Source organism: Triturus cristatus, chromosome 6 (assembly GCF_964204655.1).
Source record: "Triturus cristatus chromosome 6, aTriCri1.1, whole genome shotgun sequence".
NCBI classification, from domain to species: Eukaryota; Metazoa; Chordata; class Amphibia; order Caudata; family Salamandridae; genus Triturus; species Triturus cristatus.
In genome coordinates this window covers 1,769,220,862-1,769,247,197 of record NC_140589.1, presented here as the reverse complement: position 1 = coordinate 1,769,247,197, position 26,336 = coordinate 1,769,220,862, and the positions used below count along the sequence as shown (strand labels likewise).

The following is a 26,336-nucleotide window of genomic DNA, read 5'->3' as shown; positions in this document are numbered from 1 at the left end:
TCATTCATTTAAAAACAAAAAAGGATATATAAACATTTGTGACAAGTTAGCTACATGAACTCTTGTATTTAGGAAATGCTTCTGTGAATGTCATTAGCCTGAATTTAGAAATCTACCCTCCGCTACCTTGGGAGAATACACACTAAGCTCACATTGCAGTTTAAATATCCTACCAGCTGGTTAGAGTCAGCCCAGTGTTGGGACTGAAGGGTCTCCCCTGCACTGTGCAAGTGACTGAACTGATCTGAGGGTGTTCAGGGCTAAGCGCTAGTAGCAATGGTAGTTTCTCTTTTATGGCACGATTAACCAGGGTGCTTCAGGACAACACCCCAAGATGGATGACTCACCGTATTCCTTTACTCTGCCCAATAGCGGTCCCAAAACAGCTATCAATGAATCACCAATTGCATGGACTCCTATTGACACTACTAGACACAGTGCTGTTTGATGGCTTGATCTCAGCCATGAACAGTGTCCTGGATTTGATGGCCGAAGGCCCACAAGCAGAATGAGACTGAAGTGCCAGGTAAGTTAGGTAAGAGACTGAATAACTGCAGTAATTGGACTTGTGCAATAGGCAAGAATTGACCACACCAGAGCTCAACAAGCATTGGCATGACCAATAGGTCGTGCCTTTGGGCCCTTATAAGTGTTTAGCCATGCAGCACATTATCACCCACAGGGCAGATTTCTGTAATGGAACTAGTACTTATGTAAAGTTCTTTGATACCTTAATGCAAAAAATAAAAAGGAATGAAAGGAGAAATGCTTGCAGATTTCTGAGGTGGGGGAGCAAAAAGATGCACTCTGTAGAGTTACGATGTGCCTACCTGCTGTAGATGTTTGTTTTCTCCACAACAGTTAGGGTAAAATGCTGATTGCTAACGCTCTTCTGTTTTGTTTAACCAGAAGCACGATCATCCGGTCAACAAATGGTTACGCATCATCACAATGTAGCCATTTACTGAAACCCCACGAGGATCGTTCCCTTCCTCCCCAAGACATGAGTGGTCTTTAAGGAGCTTTAACTACTGTAGCAGCTGCTTGTTGCCTTCCAGGGTAGGCTTGTTGGCCAAGGCCCGCTCATTAGACGGTGCTGACTATTCCACTGAAAAGTAAAATGTCACCGTAATTGATTTTGTTTCTGTTCCTTTGTGTTTTAGAGAAAATGAAAGCGCACTCTTGTGGAGGTGGGGTGGAGGCGAGGGGATGCGCCTTCTAATGAAAGTGGCAAGGTCTGGAAATGAAACCTGACCCAAAACAGATGGCAGCCTGCGCGCCGCTGCTGCTGGCTCCTATTATATAATGCCAGTACCAAATCAGAAAGAGAGCACAGTATAGAAAAATCAGGAGCCGAATTGAAAGGAGGCGAAAGTGAGTTATCCCAGTGTGCAAGTGAAGGTGGGGCTGGAGTATGCTTTATCTTGGTACCGAGTAACAGATGTTTATTGCCAACCAAATGAATGTTAATTAGTCCGTCGGCCTCTAGTAGGATGAAAGGCTGAGCAGACGCGCTGGGGTTCGAACCTGCGGTTGTGAGGTCAAACATAAGATTAATAGGGTGCTTGCCTTAAAGTTAAGATTGCATTATATAATGCCAGTACCAAATCTGAAAGCGAGCACATTAGAGAAAAACAGGAGCCGTGTGTGTAAGCAGAGGCCTCACTACCTCTGCTTCAGCCGTCACTGTCAAAACTCGATTCTGCTGCCTTCCTCCTTCTACAAGTCAACAGCAATGGGCCTAGCATGACAGCGAATGCACTAGTTTCTCATTGCAAACAGAGCTTTGGCAGGGCTGTGCATGTGGCATGTGAAGGGAGAGTTGGTTAAAAAGAATGGCGCGAGAGAGAAGCGGGGGCGAGTGAGCGCAGCGAACACGAACGCAATAATTAAAAACAGATGGTGACATGACCCTAAACAGATGGTGCCCCTGCTCGTAACTGCAAGCCGTGGGCGGAAACATTTACTGGGAAAGGTGGGACATGCAGCCGCCTTTGCCCAATTGCGTGCTGTCTCTTTAGAAAGACACACGCAAATGCCTATTGAAATAATGCAGAATAAAAAACACACGCATGAGCGTGTGAAAAGTCCAGTGTGATTCCAAGAGGTCGTTTTCCTAGAACAGCGCATGCACGCTGGGCTAGGCTCGACCTAAAAAGCAAGTAATAAAGGTGTCTCCACAGAACATATCCTGCCACATCACTTAAATGCAATGAGTGAGGTCTGAATTCCAATTTTTAGGGCAAATCCACAAAATGATGGAGCCTATACCATGATTGAGGAAATCAGTGTCCACCATCAATACGCCCCTTGTCGAGGAATGGTTGAGAAGAGTGTGTGGTTTTGTCTACAGCAGGAAACTGACTAGTAAATAACAACAAAAGTTGTTTTATAAAAACTAGTTGTCTTAGGTCACACACTCCAGCCACATTCTCCCCCATTCGGGACTCTCTGGCAAACTTTACAAGTTCATGAAAATGAGTGCAAAAATCATGAGACCAGAGGACTATACAGATTTGCCACTAGATATCCTGGGGCCCCAATGACAGCACTATGCTGATGTTAAGAAAACATAACTGGGAAATTGGAGCAAGGTAAAAAAACTATTTAGGGAATACAGTGACGAGAGCTATGGCAGTAACTTGACCCTTTGTGCCCGAATGTGGTGGCCAATCATTCTAGGGGGAAACGAGGTACAACTAATTCCATTGAGAGGTGTTAAAGTTGTCTAATGGTTGCTTTTCATTTCTTTACTTCTCCTGCTTTCATGCCTCCATTCTGAATAATGCGGAGAAGAGAACTGTGAACACCATGAATGAAAGTGCTCCGTCCAACATCTCCTTATGTTTGCTTTGTTCGCAATGAGTTGGCAGGTTATGCCCAGACGTGGGCCCCTTGCTCACTTTGTCACTGGATTCAAGGTAGGCTGGCTGATCATACTTTGGGCCTATACTTCAAATGCTACTAGTGGGCATGCAGCACGGATTGTGCCACCCACATAAGGATGATATGTAGGTGAAAGATAGAAGATTCATGTGTGTAAATGCCATGGTAGTGACTACCACTTTATTTCATACTGTGGGGATTGCTCCTCTCAAAAGGTAACATGGGGGATTCATTGAAATTCTTTCCAGCTGTAGACACATGGTGTTTAGAATCAATGGATTAGTAATGACAAATCCTCTTATGTAGTGAAAGTGGATTTGACATTACGAATGTGGAAATCTCACTTTGGGGAAGTGGGCATTTCTATGCTCATGGCTCTGTGTGTGCCTGTCAGCCTGTCTCCAATCCACATCTGGGAGCTACAGGGAAACTGCAGACCTCTGGGTCTAAGGGGCTTGTCTGTGTAGGATAAGGGGGGTTGTAATTGCCACCTGCATTTCAAGGGGGAGGGCCCTGGCCCACTAAAGATATTGATCAAACCTCCCAGTGCAGTATGAAAAACAGGACAGAATTTAGAGGGAGCCTGGGCATTCCCAAGGTGGCCGTTTGAATTAAACCCTATATCAAAGGCACTTCTTAGTATAAGGATGAGGACCCTGGCCCTAACATATCAGTACGCTAATGGACCAGAAAGAAACTTTGTTGGAGTATAGGCTGCTGAGCTGGAAGGATTGCCACTCTGCTGGGCTTGACTGCTTCTAGGAACTGTTGTCCTGCTTTGCTGAGCTGCCCTGCTACCGGCTGACCTCTGCCCATCCAAAAGTACCATACATGGCGACTCCAAGGGCTTGTTGGCAGGCCTCTTGTTCTTCTATGAGGTCTCAGGGCTATCAAAGACATCATCTCATTTGGTAACATGCATTGGCGTGTTCATTCTTTATACTACAGTGAGGAGCGGGCGCTCAACCGACCTGCGCTCCTGCTACCTACATCAGTGTGTGCATTTCTTAATCACAGAGAGGAACTCAACCGACTCACCCTTCTGCTCCTTGAATCAGTGTGTGCATTTGGTTGGAGATCACAACAAGGAGCGGGCGCTCAACAAGCTCGCGCTGCTGCACCTGCTCGATCGACTCTTCACTTACAGCAAGGGGCGGGCGCTCAGAAGGCTTGATCTCCTGCTCCCTGCATGAACAGGTGTCTTCGCCATAGGACAGCAAGGAGCGGGCGCTCAGAAGACTCACCCTCCGGCTCCCTGCCCCTGCGAATGGCCTGCACTCAATCTAAAGGTATTGTAACCCCTGGCAAAACGGTCCTCGCAGCTGTCTCACAACTGCTTTCAGGTCCCTACGGACCCCATAGTCCCCAAATAACAATCCTTTTTATGACTATAAGTGGGGGCTCCCTCATTGCTGTTCCATGTGGGCTTAAACATTACCAAATACCACATAAAGGAACCAATTGATTGTAGCCAGTTGTTCCGTGTTGACTTAAGCATTACCGTCTAACACGTAAAATTAGCCCAATTGATTTTAGCACTGTTGCTTTTAACCTGAGTCTTGTGAGATTCATATTTTGTGATTTATTGGATTTTATAGCTTTGGTCTGATTGATTTGACATAAAAATCGATTATTTTCCTAATTTTGTGTAGAGGCTTTGTAGCGTAACAATGATCTACTGTGTGTGTGTGTGTTGCACAAACACTTAAAACATTGCCTCTTAGAATAAGGCTGTCTGCTCTGCGCCAAGCTACCAGAGGGTGAGCACAGCTTATCCCTGGTGTGTATCTGACTTGCCCTGACCAGTGAGTTCTGCTTGGCTTAGGAGCCTACCATAGCTAACTGAAAGCCCCTTGTCTAACAGCAACTCTATGCTATGTGGTGGGGCTGAAAGTCTGCCTACACTATGTGCCCAACTGCAGTTAACCATGGAGAAGTTGTGTTCAGGTGGCGACCCAGCTTGAGTCTCCCCCAGCCGCAGGTCTGCGCCATCTTGGATGGCTCTGCTTCCAGTCGCAGCCGGAGAGGAATTTTTGCAGATTCGCTGGGCAGCGAACTGGATCCTCCCTGTACTAGCAGCCTCTCACTGGTGTACTGGTCTCTTGGTCGACCCCTTTGTGTTCCAGACTCAGCAGTACAGGCTTCTAGCAGCGGTAGGCCTGCGTAGGAGTGGAGAAACATGTCCTACGCGTCTGCCATCTTAATTACGCCCCTCTACCCTTTTGATCTAAAGGCGAAGGCAGATCCCATTTAAGCGGCAATCATTTCACTCCGCAACTACAGTTTGTCCTTAGATATGCATTCCTAAAATCAATAGTATTTCATAGGAATGTAATGCTGCATTTAGTGACTCAACTTGATTTCTTTTCAGATCTGCTTGATATTTGAGCTACTGTGTTTCTTATTCACACACCCACATTTTCAAATGTGGAAACCATTCCACTCCATGGTATGTTTAATTTGAGGCTTTTTTTGCAAGAATGCACATAACTATCGTGATTAGTATTTTCCCACAGTCAATGGTATAGTAAAATACACAAATTAATGTTTAACAATTTCAGAGCTGCCTGGAGACAAAGAATAAAAAACGTAAAACTACACGTACAATGTTTTAGTGCTCAAGTCTATACAATAAAAATTACACCACAGTTGAAAATAAATCCTATTAAAGTAACTAATTCCAGCTAAAAGTGTTTTTCTGTTCCTCTTAGAGTAAGGATATTTCACTTTTGCTAAACTGGACAATGGCATATTGCAATGTACAATAAGTTGTTCAGTTAAGACCATAAGAAATTGCAAAGGACATTGCTCCAGAGTCAATGCCAAGGCATTTGTTTAACCTTCGACACTCTCAGCAGAGTTCTAGAATGGATCACACTAACAAAAATCATGTTGAAAAGAAAACCACACTAAGAGAATTAATCACACTAGCCTTGCTGGAGAGTATCAGAATATACGTGAAAGAACTCATTTCGAAGATATAGTTTGTTGCACAAAATGTAGGATGCTCTTTGAATAATTGAAAAAAGCTATATATTGTACTTTGCTAATTTGAGATGCCACATGCTGGCACTGCTACAACTCAAATAATTTAACATACTGTAAAATATTTTATTCTAGTTATACTGCATATTCCTAAAAGAAGAACTGCCGGAATAGTTAGCTCTTTGCACGGATAGTCGTCCTGATAAGTCACAGAATCTGGGCCACATACAATCCAGGAGAAGAAGCTCATATGTTTAATGATATGGAATCACAGGTCTTTCATTGGAACCACACAACAATAAATAATCAGTATTTACAAGAACAGGTGAGTTTTGAACCTCTCCTGGGGGAAGGCAGGGCTTTGATGCAGATGAGAATTAGTGGTACTACGCATTAAAACGCAAACCTGTCTCATAGGAGTGCATGGAGACTGGCTTGTTATGAAGCATCGGTTGGGTCCTTGATAGTCATAAGTTGAAATTCGGTCACAGTGGTTTATGCTATGGCTTTTTTTGCAGAAGAGAACCTCATTCTGAAAAACTTTGTCCACACTTCTACACTGATGCTATGTTTTCCATTAAGAAATGCACCTCTCTGTGAGACAATCTGCTATCTTTCTACAAAATTACAATCTATAAAATTATGTTTAATGGACAGATGATGCCAATTGATAAATTTCAGACAAAAACAGCCAATCTGTTTTGTTAGTCTTAGACCTTCAAGGTAAATTAATCTCATAGGAAGCTAGTGTTTTTGCATTTGGATCGCTCAAGAGTGCCATCTTTCTTAGCTCTAGTATAGGAACTGATTTCAGGAAACACCTCAAAATAGATAAATTGCTTTACAAAGATTATTACAAATGTTCTAGTTTTAAAGGAGATTGTCACCTACCCTAATTTAGCATGTTCACTTTGCTACTGGTAACATGGGTATAGTATAGTGCTTGGAAATAATATTTTACAATTTCCTAGCTGTTCTGAAACAAGTGTATTTTATACATTTATTATGGACAACTAACATTTAATGAACAAATTCACATATTTCTTTAACTGAATTATTAGATCTGCATTACTAGTAGACATTTCTAAGAGGACTCCCCATGTCATTGTCAATGTGGTGAAAAGGAGACTACTAAGCACGGTTAGGTTCCAACTTGTAACCACTTTTAAGTTACAGGCAAGTGGGGTCACAGAGTTCCCACTGGGATGGCAATGCTTAAGATCAAACACTTGCAAAGCAGATTGGGTACTTTAATACCTTTTAATCTACCTGAACATATATAGCACAACATATTTTAAGAGATTTACATTTCAAGAAGATAAAGTCTGAGAGCATGTAAACTGCTCAGGCAAGTTAAATATAACTGTCCTTTAATAATAAATATGCATTTGAAAAAGAGTAAAACACTTGAGAGAATTCCAGTTTTTAGGCTTTTGGATGATATCCAGAATAAGCTCTAGAGCTATATTCTGAAAGATAAAAACATGCTTAAATCAAGCTACAACATATGACTCTCGAAGAACTTCTGAGACAAGAAGGTGAAAATCAATCACATTCATCAACTGTATACTTCAATTCTAATTACAATTTTATGGTACATCAACTTTTCAAAATACTGATTCGGTACAAAGAACGATAGTCACAATTTTGATTACTAGGATTAGATTCAAAATCCACTTTTATTTTCTTTGAACAGAAAATTATATCTCAATTGCGCAACATCTTTTTAAGATAATCAAGCACAATTATTAAAAGTCTCCAATCAAAGGAAACTGTAAAACTAATTTAATTAGATTATTTCAATGCTGGTAAATTATCCAGCAAGGTGAAAAATATTAAAAAATGTGATGGTTTAAATAAAGAAAATCACTATCCACTCTATAATCATAACAATGAATAAGTTACTGCACAGTGTTTGCGTTAAAATCAGTGGCAAATAAATCTTATTGTTTAACTTTATCATTTTGATTTATCACATACTGATAAAAGAAGATTTATCCCATACCGATAAGAGAAAATAATTTCTTCAAAGATAGTGGTACTGCAAGAGCATAATATGTCATGAACAGCAGATAAGAGTAAAGCTTCAAATCAGTGCCCAGAACATATTTCCCTAGGTTTCAAATTATATAATTAAATCAGTCAAAAGTTAATATTAAAGTGCCAAAACTGGCATCAGATTTCATCCTGGCATGACAGCACCGGATTGTACAAAATATGGAACGGGTTTCATAGTTTGTTTTCCTCTGTAACGAATGGCCACACATTCTAATCCAGAAGAACCTGTTCTTCTTGAGGGATTCGCTCCAATTGTCTAAACTCAGGCCCTGCAAGAGAGATACATTTCCTTTTCAATGTCTTCCATGAACGTACACCATGACGGCACTTGTTGGTTGGGGTTGAGGTGATCATTTTAGGAGGAGCAGATACCCTATGATGCATTGTTCCAGTTAAAATGTATGAATAAGGGCTTGACATCTTTGGTATACTGTAGGCTCTGCATCTGCCTATCTGATTGTTCTTCTTGAGTTGGGGAAGGCAGGGTTTTCTTTGTTCCAAAGTGTAGAGGCACCTATGGAGCCTTCCTAGAGGACTAATCGCCTATAGGAAAAGAAGAAAAAATGTTAATCTTGGTTTTTTTTTCCTTTTCTGAAAGGCACCATAGTGCACCATCTGACAAATTTGGCATCTGCTGTTACACATTGTTTGCTGTTAGTGGATTAAAATAAACACAAATACTGGAATTCCCAACTTCTCATCTTCCTAAATGGACGCTATAAAATACTGCAAGACATAACATCAAGAAACCAATGAGGATAATTCTTCCTCCACGTTGAGCTGCACATGGAGGAGAAGCTGATGCGTATTTACAAAGTCCTTCCTGGAGAGTCAGATTTAAAAAGGATAAGATAATAGGAGTGGATAGTATACATCCCAAAAGGTTTAGGGAGCTTAAATAAATCTGAAAACCTATCTACCAAATGTAATTTAACTGTTCACCAGAAATGGGAAACACACTAAGGACTGGTGGCTGACAGATCAAGTCCTAGGGCACATATCCATAGAATGCTAACAATTGCAGGCCAGTCATGCTGTTATTATATGAAACAGAAAACAAATTTGATAGAATTGCTTATATAGGACAAAATAGACCAGTAGCTTGCTAACAGTGGATAACACAAACAACAGCGCATGATTTCTAAGAGGAAATTAGCCAGACATTTTATTGAGTTTGTTGGCTTGGAAACAAGGAAAATAAAGGCAGAGATGGAGAGACATGAGACATCAAGAAACAAATGAGGATAATTCTTCCTCCATGTTGAGCTGTACATGGAGAAGAAGCTGATACTTATTTACGAAATAAATTGTCTTCCTGGAGAACCATATATTTAAAACGGATAAGATAATAGGAGTGGATGGTATACACCCCAAAAAATTTAAGAAGCTTAAATAAATCTCAAAACCTAATTACTAACTGGAATAAATTGTTCACCAGAAATGGAAAACACACTAAGACTGGTGGTTGACAGATCTAATCATAGGGCACAAGCCCATAGAATGCTAACAACTGCAGGCCAGTCATGCTGTTATCATGAGACGGAAAAGGAATTTGATAGAATCACTTACATAGGACAAAATAGACCAGTAGCTTGCAAACAATGGATAAACTACAACAGCATGATTTTCTAAGAGCAAATTAGCCAAACATTTTACTGAGATGGTTGGATTATAGACAAGGGAAATAAAGGCAGAGATGTAGTGATCTTTTAGGACTTCTAAAAGGTTTTGATGTTGTTCTACACAGAACACTTATAAACAGGTTGAAAAGCATTGATGCTAGGGCGTAGAATCAACTGAGTAAAAAGCGATACCAGATAAATGAAGGTTTTAAGTGAAGAAGACCAGTGGGGCACGAACAAGATACATAACATGGATCATTGCTCTTATGGCACGTATGAAAAATATTGGAAAAAATATAACCATAATACAGAACAAATGAAGAGTGATGCCAAATGTGCTTCAATGGTTCAAGAGAAAGGAAATGCACTCTGAGAACAAAAATCTCAAGAAGAGATGCTGAATTGAAGATGAAGTTTCAAAATTCAAACCGAAGAAAACCCTTGATGTATCCAGTAACCTCTCAACAGGAAATACATCTCAAAGGAGTTGTTTGGTAAGAAAGCGAGGAACATGGAGCTTCCTGTGGAAAGATCAGAAGAACAGAATCCATATATTCCTGGTAGGCCTCAGATTTTGGTAAGTTCTCAAGGACATATCTTTAGAAGAAAACACAGATTCAACAGAGGGCAAAGAAGTGCAACACTCCTAAAAAGGTTGAAAGTTAAAGCCACAAATGGATTCAAGGATTCACCCATGTGGTTGAATGGCATGACAGGAGGTATGACATAAAATATGTATTTAAGAAATCATTTTCCAACAGTTTCATTTTCCTAGAGCTAGAAGCCAAGAAATGTGAAAAAGAGAGGTTTGTTGAACGAATACCAAGTATGTTTTTCATGGAAAGTGACTGTACACTGTTGAGGTTGGTGGTCTAGCAGAACTCACATTAAAAAATTCTATATTTCCTTGCATTTTCCCACAAAAATAAATGCCAGTATTTACCAACTGAAAGGTACAAATTCATCATACAAAAACTTGTGTGGCAATAAATACCACCTAAAAACTTGCATTTCTTAGTTTCAGGGTGTATGGTTACGCAAGCTGGAATTTTTGCTGCAATAACTTGTAGTATTTGTTATGGGCACAGTACTGTATGCAGGTCATTTCCTTTGAGAGCAATACATCACAGATAGTGCAATCAGCTGGTAAAGATTGGAATGGAAATTGAATACATTGACAGTGCCCAGGAATTACAAATGAAGGGAAATATCATAAACATTTTAAGACCTTGCTGCTTGAACTTGTAGAGGAGAGGAATGTTGAGATTTGAGATGTAGTTCTTGGGTGTGAAGACAGTGAAGCAGTAGCAGCCACAAAGGCGGATATAAATATGGCTAGTGAAGGACCAATTCTTCAAATAATTATTTAAAAAATAAATTGGAACAAAATACACCAAACAACCAAGTACAAGGAGAGAAAAGAAAAAAATGGTTTACTTATCTACTACTGTTGATTTCGGGGTTTTGAGCTGTAATGAATTGAAAATTTAGAAAACTAGTTTGAGTGGGTTTACTGTGAATGCCAAGTATGATCACAAGATAACAGCATGGCTTTGTTGCGCTGTTGTCCCTAGATCCTGGTATGGAGGTAGTGATCTACTGAGGCTTTGACATCTGAAACTGAATGGACAGAGTTTGTTGCGGACATTTGTGGTGGTGAAGTGAGAGAATGGTGTCAGCTGTACTTTTTGGGATAGTGGAGGCTCTAATCACCTTTAAAGTAACCTTCTCAAATGAGAGCCTGGCCGTCTTGTGAAGTGGCTGTGTTGATTGAAGAGTGTGATAATACAGCCTATTTTAGGGTCACTGGAAACTGCCCTCTGCTTAGTAGCATGCTGTGGGCTTACAAGCGTTCCTGTTGTGGCTCTTGTGCTGGGGGACAAAGGCTTACTCAGCATTGAAGCTTGCTTCTGTGCTGGAGGTCGATCGAGATCTTCCTAGGGCACTGGGGAGGCCTTCCAACATCGAACTGTTGATCACTGTGGGTGCTTCCAGCTGTTCATGCTTCTTTAGCGGAGGTAATTTGGTCAAGACATGGCACCTTCGTGGCTCTCTTCCTTCCCATGGAGGTCAGACTCCTTTCAAGGTTGATCCAGAGTGCCAGGGGGAGTAAGGGTCAGAAAAGTCTTCACTTTGTAGAGGGTGTTGCAAAGGGTCCTCAGTGTCGGGGCCTAGAATCTTGAATGTGGTTCTTGTCCTGGATGCAGCTTTCGTTGGACTAACGATACTTCATCTCCACCGTCGAAGTCCTCAGGGGACACCAGAATTGTGATTCTCTCCAAGAGGGTTACAGGGGTACTGGAGGGCTCCTCCCACATCGTCTAACTGAAATCCTTCAACTTCCTCAGTGACCACACTGAATGGGGAATCAAAGTCCTAGTGCTGCATAACTACGTAGCGTGCCCGTTTTTTTACCATTTAGTGCTAAATATTTTTCTTGCAAAGGGAAGTGCTGCACAACTAACAGGCGCATTCGTTGTAGACAGAGGCAACAGACGCAATGCTGGTCCGGCCACAGAAACGTGCTATTGCAAGAGAAGCAAAATTTAAGTGGAATGTTTTCCCTACCCTCCTACCTCACCCCTACTCCAAAATGAATCTTTCTCATACGACCTCTTCTATTTCAGCGACTGATGTTCTATAAATTCTGCTCAAAGCCTTTTGGAGGTCATCGTTTTTCCAGTCGTCTGGCATCTAAACTTCCCTTCAATGCATGAAGGTAATGGGAACACTTCTGAAGCAGATGGTTTAAAAAATGAAATCCGAGGTAGTCTGTGTCTTGCTGCATAGTGAGCTTCTGGGGAGGAATCACCTCAAAACTGAAACTCTGCTGAAGAACAACGACTTGTGATGTTCTTCTGCAGCCTCTAATATATTGCAGCATATGCTACAAACCATACTGCTAATGACGTGATACACCTAAGTTCTATGGTAGAGGTGAATGTCTTTCTGGCACCTGTAAGCTAAACTCTTTTTTAACATATCTAAACACATGGATGGCATGTCCTGACACTCTATCCAAACAAAAATGAATTCCTGTTCTCACTCAGGAAACGTAAATTATAAAGAAAGAATTCAGCGGGCAGTACCCCTGGAAACAACACTCTTTGTATGAGCCACCATCTTGCTTGAATTCTTCATCAACTGAGTTGCATCATGCCCATGCTTCTGGCTAGGTTCACCTAAAACAACTTGATTTAAACTACAAGACTAAATTATCTATTCTCAGGGTTTTCACCAGGTTGTTAAATTTACAGATTCTGTCAACCCCTAGATCAGAACTTTTAACTTTAGTGGAAGAGAGAGTGATTTTTAGAGATATAACATACCTTCCCAAGCAAACTTTAATACCAAAAGAATGTGCTACTCTGTCTGGTTCACACATCCCTTAATTTGCAAATGCTGCAAAGGAGAGTAGTGTATTTGTGAGAGGCCACATGACTGAAGCTTCTTTAAGGATGCATGGCCCTCAAACACAAAAAAAGTCTTGCTTTATCACTGGGCCCCCACCTAGTGGTCCTGGATAACCAGTGCAGTGATATTACGAGGAAGGATGACTATGTTGTGTAATAAATCAGAAAGAGTAATATGAAACGTAGATGATTTAAACTGTCTACGTGGCTTACTTCCTCTGTACCCAGTGGGTACTCAAAGTATTTACACTATACTAGTGTTAACTATTAGCCTATAAACTAACATTGGGTGAGGGATAGCAACTCAGTACTGCCTACGTACAACAAGTTTACAAATGTGAACTGAGGGGAGACGCTCTCATACCCTTCTCATTAATTCAATGTCAACAGGTTTCAGCACTCTGATTCGGGCCATCAAGGGTCTCGCTCATTCATCCAGAAAATAAGTTTAGCACTCTGTTTACGGTTCTTGGCCATGGTCAGAATAGTGCAGAGATTTATAAGGCTGTCTGCTGTGTCCGCATCCCATGTAGCAACTGTTATTTAAACCTACAGAGATGCACTTCCTTGGTAGCCAATCTGCCAAAGTCGTCCCTATCGCGCGCCTGAAGTTAGCTTTGTACATGGTGGTAACTAATTTCTGGTACAAAGAACTAAAAAGCATATCAAACATTCTAACCGACTGGCAACTGCAGTCAAGAATATATATGAATATATATGCATAATCCACCAAGCTACTCATCATCACTAATCACCACACCTCCATAAAGTACCTAGCCTATTTGGAGGTACACACCTGATGAGAAGCAAAGAACACTTTACTTGATTTCTCAAAGAGAGCTAAAAAATGTAACCAAGCATTCTCTACAAAACGTGAAACTATCTTTTGGAGAACAGCTTCCCATACCCACGGCTCTGCCATACTTACAGGAAAGTATATTCCCTTTCATGATCCCCGTTTCCTCATCTATCCTGGAATGGTGGGTACATACATTTCAATGGACTGTGCTGCGGCACTAAATTAGTAAGGACTGTGCTGCAGCACAAAGTTAGCATGGCTGTGCTGAAGCTATTTGCCAAATGAATAATGGATTAATGCAAATTGGCCTAAATGAAGGGAGGTAGCAAAGTTCACATTTAGAGAGTGAGGGGAAAAAACGATTTTGTTCTTATCCATTTCAGATCTACTTAGTGATCCACCCTGTTGGTGGGACATAGGTTTTCCTACCCTGTTCATTGGTTAGTTGAACAACTGGCAATTATTATTCACAATTGAGGTTTACATAATTTGTCTTCAGTGTTTGTGTCCCCTTACACTATGTCTGAGGCAAAGGGCAAGTGCTTCGTGCAGATTGCAATGTAAACAAGAGTTACTCCCACACTGTAATAGTTTACATTATGTATAATTGTGGCGAAGAAAGGTACGGCAGACTTTGCAATGCATTCTTAGACTGCGTTAACACACCTGACGTAAGCGATCCAATGTGAGAATGTTCTCCACTGCTAGCACGCTGCGCAGATATTTCTCAATATACTCCTCGGCGTCAGCAGATCCTGCATTATCCGCATTTGCTGCCATTCTAGCAAGTGCTTCCCTGTCCTCCGCACTCTGAGCATCCTGAAAATAGGGAACAGAAGTTAAGGAACATCATGTCACCAAGCGAGTTTATAATAGAACCTTTAAAAGCCTATTTTGAGATGAGCTGGAAAGCAAGTGTTCTCCAACAAAAGTTACTAACCTTTGGTAACACTCTTTCTGGTAGAGGCTCTAACCAGCCGTATATTCCTCACCTTTTAAATATTCCCCAGGTGTCAGACTGGATGCAGAAACATTTCAGCAGCAGCTCTGCGCTCAGGTAGGTAGTGCCACAGGTGTGCACTGATGCCGCTCCGGATATTATGTGCAGAGCCTATTTAGGCGTCACTCCCGCATGCGAACGTCAGTTGCTTTCCAGAGTGTCTGCACCCCCTTATGCAGAGCCCCCAAATCAAATTGTGGTTACCTGTGTGCAGATCCCTACACTTGTGATCTTATTGAGAGGTAGATGCCAATCACAGAACGGGGAGGAAGGGTCAGCGACGAATCTGCAGATAAACAACTTCAGAAAAGAACAATGCCCATGTCTGCAACACCAGCTTGTCTGGGAAGAAGGTGGTGTACAGCGAGTTGACACAGAGCTTGAAGCTCACTCACATACCATGCTGATATAATGGCGACGTAAAACACTGTCTTGAGGGTGAGAAGAATAAAGGGGCAGCTGTGAAGTGGCTTGAAAGGAGTGCCCAACAGAAAGGTAAGGACAAAGTTAATGGCACTGTGGCATGACAAAGTGAGAGGGAAGGAACAAATCTGTCCCAATGACAGACTCGTACAGTTTTTGTCGAGGGATGCCTGGCTGCCAAGATGACACCAACCACCTCAGGAGGAAGTCACAGGTGTTCAGCTTTCACTGCTCAATCTCCAATCATGAAGGTGGAGGTTCCAAAGGCCAGAGTGTGGAACTCTGCCATGATGCTGCGACAGCAGATACTCCTAGAGGGGTAGTCTGGTCGAAGGACAGATGCTCAGGGGACACCAGAGAGGACTTGAGCCACCCAGCAAAACGGCACGAGAATAGCGCCCCAGCATACAGTTGACATTCACTGATCTGACCACCAGGCTGATGGATAAAAAAAAACCCTCTTCCTGATAATCGTCACCCGTTTCATCTTCATATCGGAGGGAGTAGTCAGAAATGTGTTGGGATTAGTCTTGCTTGTAGATGCCTGCACCACAAAGCTTTCAGGTGAGGGGTGCCGAGATACAAATGCATGGTCACCCAAGCTAGGGTGATAGCATCGTGCAGTTTGGCTGCTGACCAGCGGGGATGGGGAGCTAGAGGTCAAGGACTTTGGATACCCTATGCATAATCATGGCGTAGGAAGCACTCTCCTCAGTGGCAGGGCCAGGTGTTGAGAGGAGACAAGACTCAAGATAGTTATCAAGGCCATTAGCTTCTGCAGGTAGTCTTACCAATTCTTCTCTTGATAAGGGTGGCCATTAGCCCAAACCTGCGCCAAATAGGGAATTAAGGGTGTGCTCCTGTTGCTGTGGAGGCAGAGCAAGCAGAGAAATAGAAGCCTTAACAGCAGCCAGGTGACTTGATTGAATCAATGTCAAACAGTTGCAGACTCAATGTACGAGAGGACAGTTGGGGCCTCCTTTTCTAGCATCAACTGAGTTGGCATCAGTGTTGATACACTAGTAACTGGCGTGGACATGGCACTGTAGGTGGAGTAGAAAGTGGAGTGGGAGGCGGCCTGTTAGGAGGCTCCAAATGGTGCTGTGGGCGAACCCGCCGGTGTTAACCCAGGTTGAGACCCTCTTGGCTCCTTGGGGCCCGCAGACATGCCAGAAGGAGTTGGTAAAGATACAAAGAGTCGGAACATGGCCTCACTCAACTCTTCCATCTCCTTAGGAGTGTCAGACGACTGCGTAAACTCAGGTGGTGCTAGAGCAAAGTTGCAGGGTCTGCACCGAACTCGAACAACTTTAGGAGCGATCTCGAGATGTTTAGAGCCACACCTCGCAACTTCTCTGAGGAGTTTGAGTGGCAGGAAGAAGCTAAGTCCTGCTAAGATTTCTAGTGTTTTTTCTTTCACTTACCCAAAAATTTGGATTGAGAAGAAGACCAACATGGAACAACTCAGTCGACGTCTGAATCTCGAACTGGACCAGATTTTCGACTTGGAATAATCTTTTACAGAGTCTTCTAGTGCTTGGAGATGTAGAGTTTCACCTTGTAGTCTTGTATAGTCTTCCAGGTCATCAACGCGCAGACGCTGCAGGCCTTAGAGAGTGGCTGGACCCCAGGCACTATGGACACATTTGGTGAGGATCTGTTACAGACATTTGTTTGCAACAGTCCTTACAGGCTTAAAACCTGTAGTTATGGGAGGTGACGTGTACCTTCCACACTGTGAAACAATTTTTTGATCGAGGTCAGGGTCTCTGAGAGATTAGGTAGCTCCGGATCTGCATCTGGTGGTGAGGAAAGAAAGGAACTGATATCAGCATGCAGAAACAGTGCTTATATTAGCTCAGCACATCATATATGGAGCAGACTGGTGTCAGTGTGGAGCTGCAAGCTACCACCACCCGACATGCAGGGGGTACTGCTGAAAGGTTTTTGGATCCAGTCTGATGCCTGAGGAATATTAAAAAAGTGGGGAATCTGGAGCTAGAAGTCTCGATCAGAAATAGTGTTTTATTTGGTTAAGGTACGTAATGTGATCAAGTTGTTACTAAACATATCTAGGAAATACATTTTTGGGACCGGAGTATGAAGGTTTAAGCTTCTTTTTCAATGTCAGTTATCTTTATACATGAGTTTGTGTTTGAAACCACATGAAAGCAATGAAGAACACTTTTATAGATGGCAATATGTCACTCCAATTGCAATTTAGAACTTTCTTTCCCATAATCAGAATATCACTGGGGCACCTCTTTTCAAGCTGACTTGATTCAGCGTATGGCATAATGTAAATTGTCTTACAGCAAATTGCCAGTTACAAATATGCAACTATTAGTATGGCAGCTTGTGGTCAATGTGTGTGTGTGCCCGGAGTATGTATTTTATTGGAGTATATTTCAGTTTAAGGAGAATGTTGTCTGTAGTGATAGAGTGGACTCACAGAGGACTGTGGTACACCAAAAGTTGGTGTTTTTGTCTGTGAACCTCTATTATCTGCTACAGACATTCAAAACAAAGCTCTACAAAATATGGGATCCCATTAGCAAGTGCCAAAACCTCTACACTAACGTAAAAGAATAATGAAGAAATGGGCACTGCTGAATTTAACATTGCCAAAGAACGTTTATTGAATCAAAAATACTCTGAAAATGTTGACAACCTTTATGCCTACGGAAATGTCAACCAGATAATGATTCTAGCGGTGGCAAGAACTATATCGAGATTGTAGTACATGGAGAAGGCAGAGGGCCCTTTTGAACCTTTGGTGGATTGGAGATGGAATTGCCTGGTGGATTGGGGATGGAATTGCCACAAGCAAGCATGTGTGGAGTGCATGTGGCTGCGTTCCACCGTCCTTAGGAGCTCTTACACTCAATTGACACCCAAGCACATAGTCGGGTACCAGTGTGCTCAGCCAACTTTAACATTTCCATGGAGCCACTAGGAAATGTAATACACAAGCTTGATATAATGTTCAGAATTTCAAAATATTTGTAAATCAGCTCATCTTACATCCACTATTAGGCATTTACAAGCTCAGACTGTACTTAAGATTTTCTTGTCTGCAGCAAGCTGAACAATGATAAGACAGATTAACCGCAACAAAACACAGTGTTTCTCAGGGTAAAGCCCCACCTCCGAATTCTACAAACCGCAAACTGTGGCAAAAGAACTCTGGTTACAGGTGTAACAGGGAACTCTGGATTTTGACTCTTTCACAGTTATATATGGTGTGTTCACAATTGAAATCATCAAAACCTCCAAGGTGCAAATGGAACCATAGCCAACATCATGCAACAGTGAAGTCACCAAAATGCTGGCAATAGCATTATGTGCTTCATGCCCACAAGCCTTCAAACAGGATTAGTCTATTTCTCTTTGGAGGATTTTATCATCGCTCCAAAGATGCCGGACTACCTGATCTCAACCCTTCCATTTCCTAGGACAAAGCCTGGAACGAGAGGTAAATTCAGCAATATGTAGCACACACTATCAATCTTTACTGTTTTCATGAGTGATCAATCTCTATGTAAATTGTGACAATCTCATTAAATTTATTAATGAGAATTTCTGGGACTGCACTTGAGTAAGTCAGATCATTAATTTATGATCATAGCCAACAAATAAAAAATGGAGGCAGTTCATTGGCATGCCAAATCTCGGACTGCCAACCCGAATTGATACTTTACATTTACACAAACCGAGCGGTACAGGTAGTTCAACCAACTGCAAAATCAGATTATGAGAATGATATCTGGATCCAGATCCCACCAAGATGAGAACTGTGCAGTAAGGCTGGCATCACCAAATGCCCAACCAATTATTCCATGGGATGAGGTAAAATATTTCCTCAGTGGGACTCAGACAGCGATTAAGAACTTAGGTGCAGCTTAGACGGAGGTGATGCTTTGTTCTTGATCCACAGCACCTGCGGCTTGCCCACAGACCAATAAGAATAACGAGTCTGGGAGTCATCTCGGACTCACTCCTAACCTTCCCCTTTTGTACCTATAGGCAAGGTAATGGTTTATAGCACCACCTTCCAGAGCGGAGGCGAGCTTACTTTTTCACTTGTATTTTGGGCCAGCAATAACATGTTTTTCAAGGTTTAAATGTGTGTTCTTGCATTTTTGCGTGGCCCAGTATTCCTCCAAAATAGCACCAATGTTATCAATGAGAACATACACTAAAGCAGTGAAAGAGTGTCGTCAGACATGAAACAAACATGAATTCACCATTACAGTGACAGGAAAAATGAAGATTAGTAAAAACAAGCAAAGCAACTAAATTTGTAATCTTCCTATTTGTGCTGTAACTATCATGGTCCTGCATGGTGGTGGAGAAAGAGCTATCCATAATATAATTAATTTACAGATGAGACTATTGGTACAGCCTCAGTGTTCCTCACTTGCTTGTCGTGCAATGTAATTGTACTCTAGCTTTCCAAAATGCCTCTCATACAAAATTTAAAGGGTGCCCAAACAGGTGCCAGACTGAACTATCTGAATCTGAAAAAGCTAAATTACACAGAAAAACTGCTCTGGCTTGCCAGTGGCACCCAGCACAGAGAACAAAGGGAAGACTATCTGCTGAAGCCCCCAACCTCCTCTGATTAAATGGCTTTGAGGAAACTCCAATGCACCAAAGTAGATCAGGTGTCAAACCCAATGGTCCAGGGAGCTAGGCATTGGCACACCTAGGTCAAACTCTATTGACACAACAAAATCATCTGTACCACCGACCTGGTAAAGAACGCTTTTCTCTGTGGCACAAAAGGCCACAGTGACTGATAAAAAACACAAATACTGCATGACCCAGAATAATATAGGCCCGATTCCATTAACAAAAACCAAGAACAACCTATCCCAAGGAAAGTAGCACAGTCCAACAGATACATCTATAAAAAAACAAAAAGACAAATAAGTTCAGGTGTGGTACAATCCAAACTTATACACAGCTGTTAAAGACAATTGGGCATTGCAAGCTCCAGCACACTTCAACAAAAACCCTGAAGGAAGCTGACGAATGTTGGGATGATTGTCTAAATCTCCCATAGCAGTCATTCTAAATTTACTTCATACTCTTCACCGCAATGCTAAAGATTTACCATGAAGCCATTTGGTTTAGATTATCGAGGACAAAACCAACCTCTGAATACAATTTAATCAAGTTGATTCAAATATACCAGATTTCAACTAATATGACATTCTATTGAATGCGCAATCTGTTTATCTAATATCAATTCTCATCCCTTCATGACGGTTTCCCTATGTAGTGTTCTCCTGCTCTTCTGCATCATGAGTCTACTAGGTCTTTAGAAGCTGGGTTTCAGCCTGTTTGTTCTGCCTTTCAGTCAGCATTCCTACAGAATTGTTTCAAATCCTGTCAGCCAAGATAACTGTTTCAGAATTGTAATTCAAGGTTGCCAATAAGACAAACATTTTAGATAGAAAGCCATGCTACCGCAATATACCACTTAAGGCTTTGAATGTAGAACCATTCAGAGAACTGGTAACCAGTATTAACATAGATCCACAGAACATGCATTTCCTGGGAAGTGATCACGCATGCTCTATGACAAAGCACTCCAGTGTTTGTCACATTGTCTTTCAAGATCTCCGTAGAGAGGTAAACACTAAGATCAAATGAATAACCAATTTCTATCATTCTTAATTTACCATGTTATCTTGGAAAAATAGCTCACTAACGATAAATGCTGTCTATCAGGTAAGAGACTCAGATTTTCTTACCAAGAATGCAGAAAATAGATCACTTGGAGAAGTCACCCCTTTTCACCCATTTCTTTGGAACATAGCAGGGCTTAATTTCCATGAACAGTGCTTCTTTACATGTGTAATGGGTAAGATTAATGAGGTAAGAAAACAGAGTATACAAAACGAGAGCAGTTTTTTTAAAATTTCATGATTTGCTTTTGTAAAATTAAGCCTGGGTAGATGGCATAAATGCTAAAGGCACTGGAAGAGATGACTGTGGGGGTTAAGTAGGTCTATATATACAATAAAATGCCTTTGACTGAAGGAGGAAGGGGACATAGGGTAATAGGAATGGGGCACTGGGTAAGACCTTCCACACATTTTTTTTTTAGGTCTCGCCTATGCAGAGAGCATGCACTGCATAGGAGGACCTTTAGCCGTCGCTCTGCTCTTTTTTGAAGCACATACTCGTGCTTGTGGCGGCATCCACCTTGCGGGAATGAGCAGCGGCGCGCATGCTAATTGGCTATTGCTCGCTCCGCAAGGCGGATGGTGCCACAAGCACAAGTGTGCTTGAAAACAGTTGCTGTCACACGTTTAACTTTCAGCGCGAGGCGCACGCGCTTGTTTATAAACCAGCAGCTGTGTGATCTGGGGCACATTTCATTTATTTTTTCTTGGCATAGTTACTGGCCTGTACATTTTGGAGCACTTGGGCTTATTAACAAGAAATGATGCATATTATATGAACGGGATGCCCTTTTGCTCCTTCCTAAAACAAAAAATGCTGTATTAAGTGAATCCAGCTAAGCAGACAGTGAGTGTTTGGCTGTAGAAACGGAAAGGCTTGTGAAACATGCACCAGCTCTTCTAACGCCACGCCGGTGTGTGCCTGGACACGTTGGCACTGCTTCAATCCTTTAATTGCAGGGCTGAACCCAGTCTGGTCTTGAGAACGAAGTGCGGGAGCAGGAGTGGTTTTTGCAGCGACAGAGTTGCCTGCCCTCCCCACCCTTTTTAAATGCTCCCAGGAAAAATCTGTCGGTCCCTGTTCATCTGTCTGTCTGTATCTCTCTGCCTGGCTCTCTTCGCCCTCTCCCTCTTCTCTCTCTCGCCCTCTCCCCCCTTCTCTCTCTTGCCCTCTCCCCCTTCTCTCTATCGCCCTTTCTCTGTCGTATCTCACTATCACTGTCACTGCCTTTCGCTGTGGTGCTGTCGCTCTCCCTCTTTACCTCTGCCTGTTTTCCCCTTTTTAAGATCCTTACACATTAGGGTGTTCTCCCCCCCCTCCCACACACACACAGCCCCAACGCCCGCCATTCTTTAAATGTTCCCGATTCAGAGAAGCCAGAGGTGCTTATTGGAGCCCTCAAGAAACTGGCACAGTCAATCCTCGGGGTCCATTTGACATTGTTTTTTTCGGGGAGAGGGCGTTCAGTCAGAAGGTTGTGGACTACATCAAATCAATTACCTGGCCTGGAGCCTAACAAGAAGGGTACTTTAATGCTAAACTACCACCATGGGAGCAGTCAAGGATTCTAAAACTCATTTTAATTGACCATGGCAGCCCATCAACTTCAAAAAAATATTCAGAACAATGAACCCTCTCCAAAAGCAACAATTTATGCAGCACATGCATAAGAAATGGATACTACAAAGCAGAAGGTAGGAAATAAAACAAGCATTGGCATAGCCAATAAGTCTCGCTTTTGGGACCTTAGAAGTATTTAGCAGCACAATATCCTTGGTGCAACAACATCAACTGTTGCATGGCTAAACACTTATTAGGTCTGAAAGTAGAGACCTATTGGCTATGCCAATGCTTGTTTACTTTGCTATGGTCGTGGATATTTCCACATCTAACCATCACATTCCTTCCTATTGAGTGTGGCTGACATTGTTGCATTTTCGTTTTTACCTCAGGAATATTGGAGACAATTTCAACAGTAACACCACAGCCTGGAATAGTACTTCGATGGGACATTCTTTTTAAGAAACTTTGAGCAAATCCCTAAAAGAAAACAAGAAAAAAAACAATTTAATAATAAAAAATCTTTATAAAGCGTAATCGGTTTCACAAAGAGAACCCAGATATTTACCTCGAACAAGAGTTTTGCAGTGAAACTATTTCACAGACTATGCAGTAGATTGACATCTAGTGGTTGGGTCTGGAAGTGTAATTAAGTAGATTATTATTATTTTTTTACTTTGGGAGTTGACCAGAGTGGAGTCAGAACTATGATATAATCAATAAGCTCACAATGCCACAATAAGTGACCTCCATATTAGAATTGTTTTGTACAATATACTTTTTTTGCACTAACTCTCCTACCTCGGGGAGACAGGAGGGTCACGTGACGCTAGAGACGTTTCAAGCTGCAGAAAACTGCAGTTACAGATAAGTAGATGTTTCTTTTGCAGTATTAACCTATATTCAAATTTTGCACAGTAGTGGTGAGTTTGTAGGAAGTTGGTACATAGGTTTTAAAAAATATATAAAACTTGTTATTGAAAGATTTTGATAAAAGTACAAATCAAACTTGGCACAGAAAATACTGGTCACTGCACTCTTGATCCTTATTTCACAGTTTTGTTTTCCACAATATGTCAAACAGGAACACTTTAATACAGACATGAATCCCTCCCGCCAAACCCCAATGTACATACAATGTTATTATAGTCTGACCTACAATGGCTTCCCTTTCGCATAATACTAATTTGTAAAGGTAAATATTGATGTCCATTTTGCTGCTGCATACAAAGATTCTTAATGGAAATGTTACCAATGAAAGATAAGTTGTTTCCCTTATTCCTGGAGCAATGTCCCCTTGGTTTAGATGAACCTCCAACATCTTATTTGCCATAAAGTAAGCTATTTGCATAGCCTGAACTATCCAACTAGCGATTGTCCTTTTGGTTACGACTGCTCGTACAATTTGTGGACCACATGTGGCATAAAATTGGCCTGTTATCTTTAATTTGCCTAGCATTCTGAATATACTACATAATTGCTCTCCTGATGTCTAGAGCAAGTAATTTTTGTTTTTCAGCTGATGTTTGAGGTTTTTGAAAATATGACCGAGTAATAACCTCATTTATATGACTAGGAGGGACTACGATGGGGATTAATCTTGGATGTGTCCTCATAACCACCTTATCTTTATGTATTGTCAGGTAGGATTCTTCTACCAATAATGCTTAGAGTTCACCAACTCTTCTTTCGGATATGAGAATTAAAAAAACTACCTAGAGTAGGTTTGATTAATAGTTAATGTTATCTTATGCGCTGGTTCTAAAGGTGGTTTCATCAAACCAGAGATAACCAAATTTATGTTCCACTGCGATGCTTTGAAAGTAGGTGGTGTTTTTGTCGGTTTTAAAATTCTTCTAACAACTGGTATCAAGAAAATGTTTAACTGATTTCTTCTCCTTGTGTACGGTGTAATTACTGAAAGATGCAAGTGTAGTTAAGAATAAAATCAATTTAAGTATCTCCCGTACCTGACAAGCACTGTCCCGTTAAATGCATTATTCAGACAACTGATTTTGGAACACAAATTTGGATATCTACACTGCTTAGTCACATAGTAGTTCCTTACAGATGGCTTTCTAGCTTTGTTAATGAAGTCCATGAAGGCATATTTAAATGTTGGAATTCTATGATTTCAGAGGCAAAGCTGCTAGTTGCAGACTGTGGGTATTTTTGAAAGATCTTTCCCCCTGTTTCGTTAATATGTGTTTCTCTGCAGGTATGAGTTTTATATTGTTTTGTGCCTAATACACCAGATGTAAAAAAACATGTTTCTCTGTTTTGCTGGGCACTATTAATTCTATCATAATTTTGAATGTCTTGACTTTATTACCTTTTGTATTTGTGGGATTGATGGAGATACACAAGCAAATGTCTTGACCCATACTATCAAAAGTTGATTTCCCTTTGTTGATGGTAATGTCTGAAAGGTTTAGCTTTTGCATAATGTGCTTTCTCTTGCAGTGTATTAATTTGTGTATGATCTGGGCCACGTTCTCAAAATTGCATCTCCTATGTTTATATTTAGCTTCCAATCGTGGGATGTCTCTATTTCCTGGTTCAGAAAATCAACTCAAATGTTTGCCTCTCCTGGTACAAGGTTTGCAGGCACTGTTGTGTTGAGTGGATAGGACATTGTCCCGCTTTCCAAGTTCGTTTTTCTTTCCAAAGGAAACATTGCTGTGGTTTTGTCCTGTAATATTTGCAACACATATTTGATTTGACTTTGAAAAGCTTTCAAAGCTGTAAATATCTTCAGTGCTTTATGTGGTTTGGTTACCCCTTTCTCTATCCAATGGTCCTTGATCTTTAGAATGGAAAGGGGAACCACCAAACCAATTGTTTTGTATCTGTTGTGGGGGTGGCACTTTGAAATGCCTGCCCTACAATATATTGTTTCTGTTTCACCAATTCAATTCTCTCTCTGCTCCACTCATTACAAGTACTGAATTCTCCTATTCTCCTTGCACTTGTGATCGCAGACTATTTAACCAATTTAGAATTGGTGTTGTCAGTCTGCATTGGCAATCAACAGAATGAACACTGCCATTTTACCAATATACCTAGTAGTTTCCTTATTGTTCTTACTTTTAGACATGTCTGGTAAAGCAGAGCTTGTTCGGGCAGTACTAATACCCTCTTTGGTGTCAGAAAAGTTAGTGCTAACTTAGTGTTCAGTGATGAATCTAAAAAGGTCTTCTCCCTTTAGGGTGTTGTGATTTTCTTTAATAATGACTGTGCACCCCAAAGCTTAAAGTATGTCTAGTACTCCCGAGTGTCACTTTTTGATTTTTTTATTATTTACATTGAAAAAAGTGTCACCATATAATCAAATAATAACTTTCACCAGAGACAAGTAAATAGATCGCATTTCTACCTGGTCATATTTTTATTGTAGTTCGCTGCCCCCTATGCCACAGCATGACAACACCAATGCAGGGTCTTGCAGCATTAGGCATTCTCTTTTTCCTCTTCGATCATAATGTTTCTTGCGATGTTTCCGTGGTTGGCATAGTTTCTCACACTTTTTAGGGCGTCCTCTTCCTTCATAGATTTGCTTTTCGACCATGGACAAGACCTGAATGTATCTGTAAAGATGCCCTTTTAGTTGCATCTTCCTGTGCATCTATTGGTGTCAGTCTCCTGCTTTGCCAGTAATGTTCTTCTTGGCTAAAATTATCTATATAGGATCCAGAGCTGTGCACAATGGAACCATGCTCTGATGGTCTCTTCTTTCATGTCTGTAAGTGCTTTCTAGTCCAGTCATCTAGATCTCTGAGGGCTCTGCTGAGAGGGGGGGCAACTTTGTCTCACTTGAGGTATCTAAGAAACCAGCATTTGGTAGATCTACGCATTGGCCAGCATCAGTGCAATAAGGGAAGAAATTGTCTACC

General features: G+C 41.4%; 1 protein-coding gene across 1 annotated transcript in view; it reads right to left on the bottom strand.

Moving 5' to 3' along the window:
- KIF13B (kinesin family member 13B) overlaps positions 1-26,336 on the bottom strand; it is a 712,974-nt gene that overhangs the window by 114,087 nt on the left and 572,551 nt on the right. Inside the window, exons 32-33 of the mRNA XM_085613040.1 lie at positions 22,831-22,923; positions 14,430-14,582 (exon numbers count right to left, since the gene is read on the bottom strand). Coding sequence (XP_085469166.1) covers positions 14,430-14,582; positions 22,831-22,923 — 246 coding nt within the window. The remainder of the gene's footprint in view (positions 1-14,429; positions 14,583-22,830; positions 22,924-26,336) is intronic.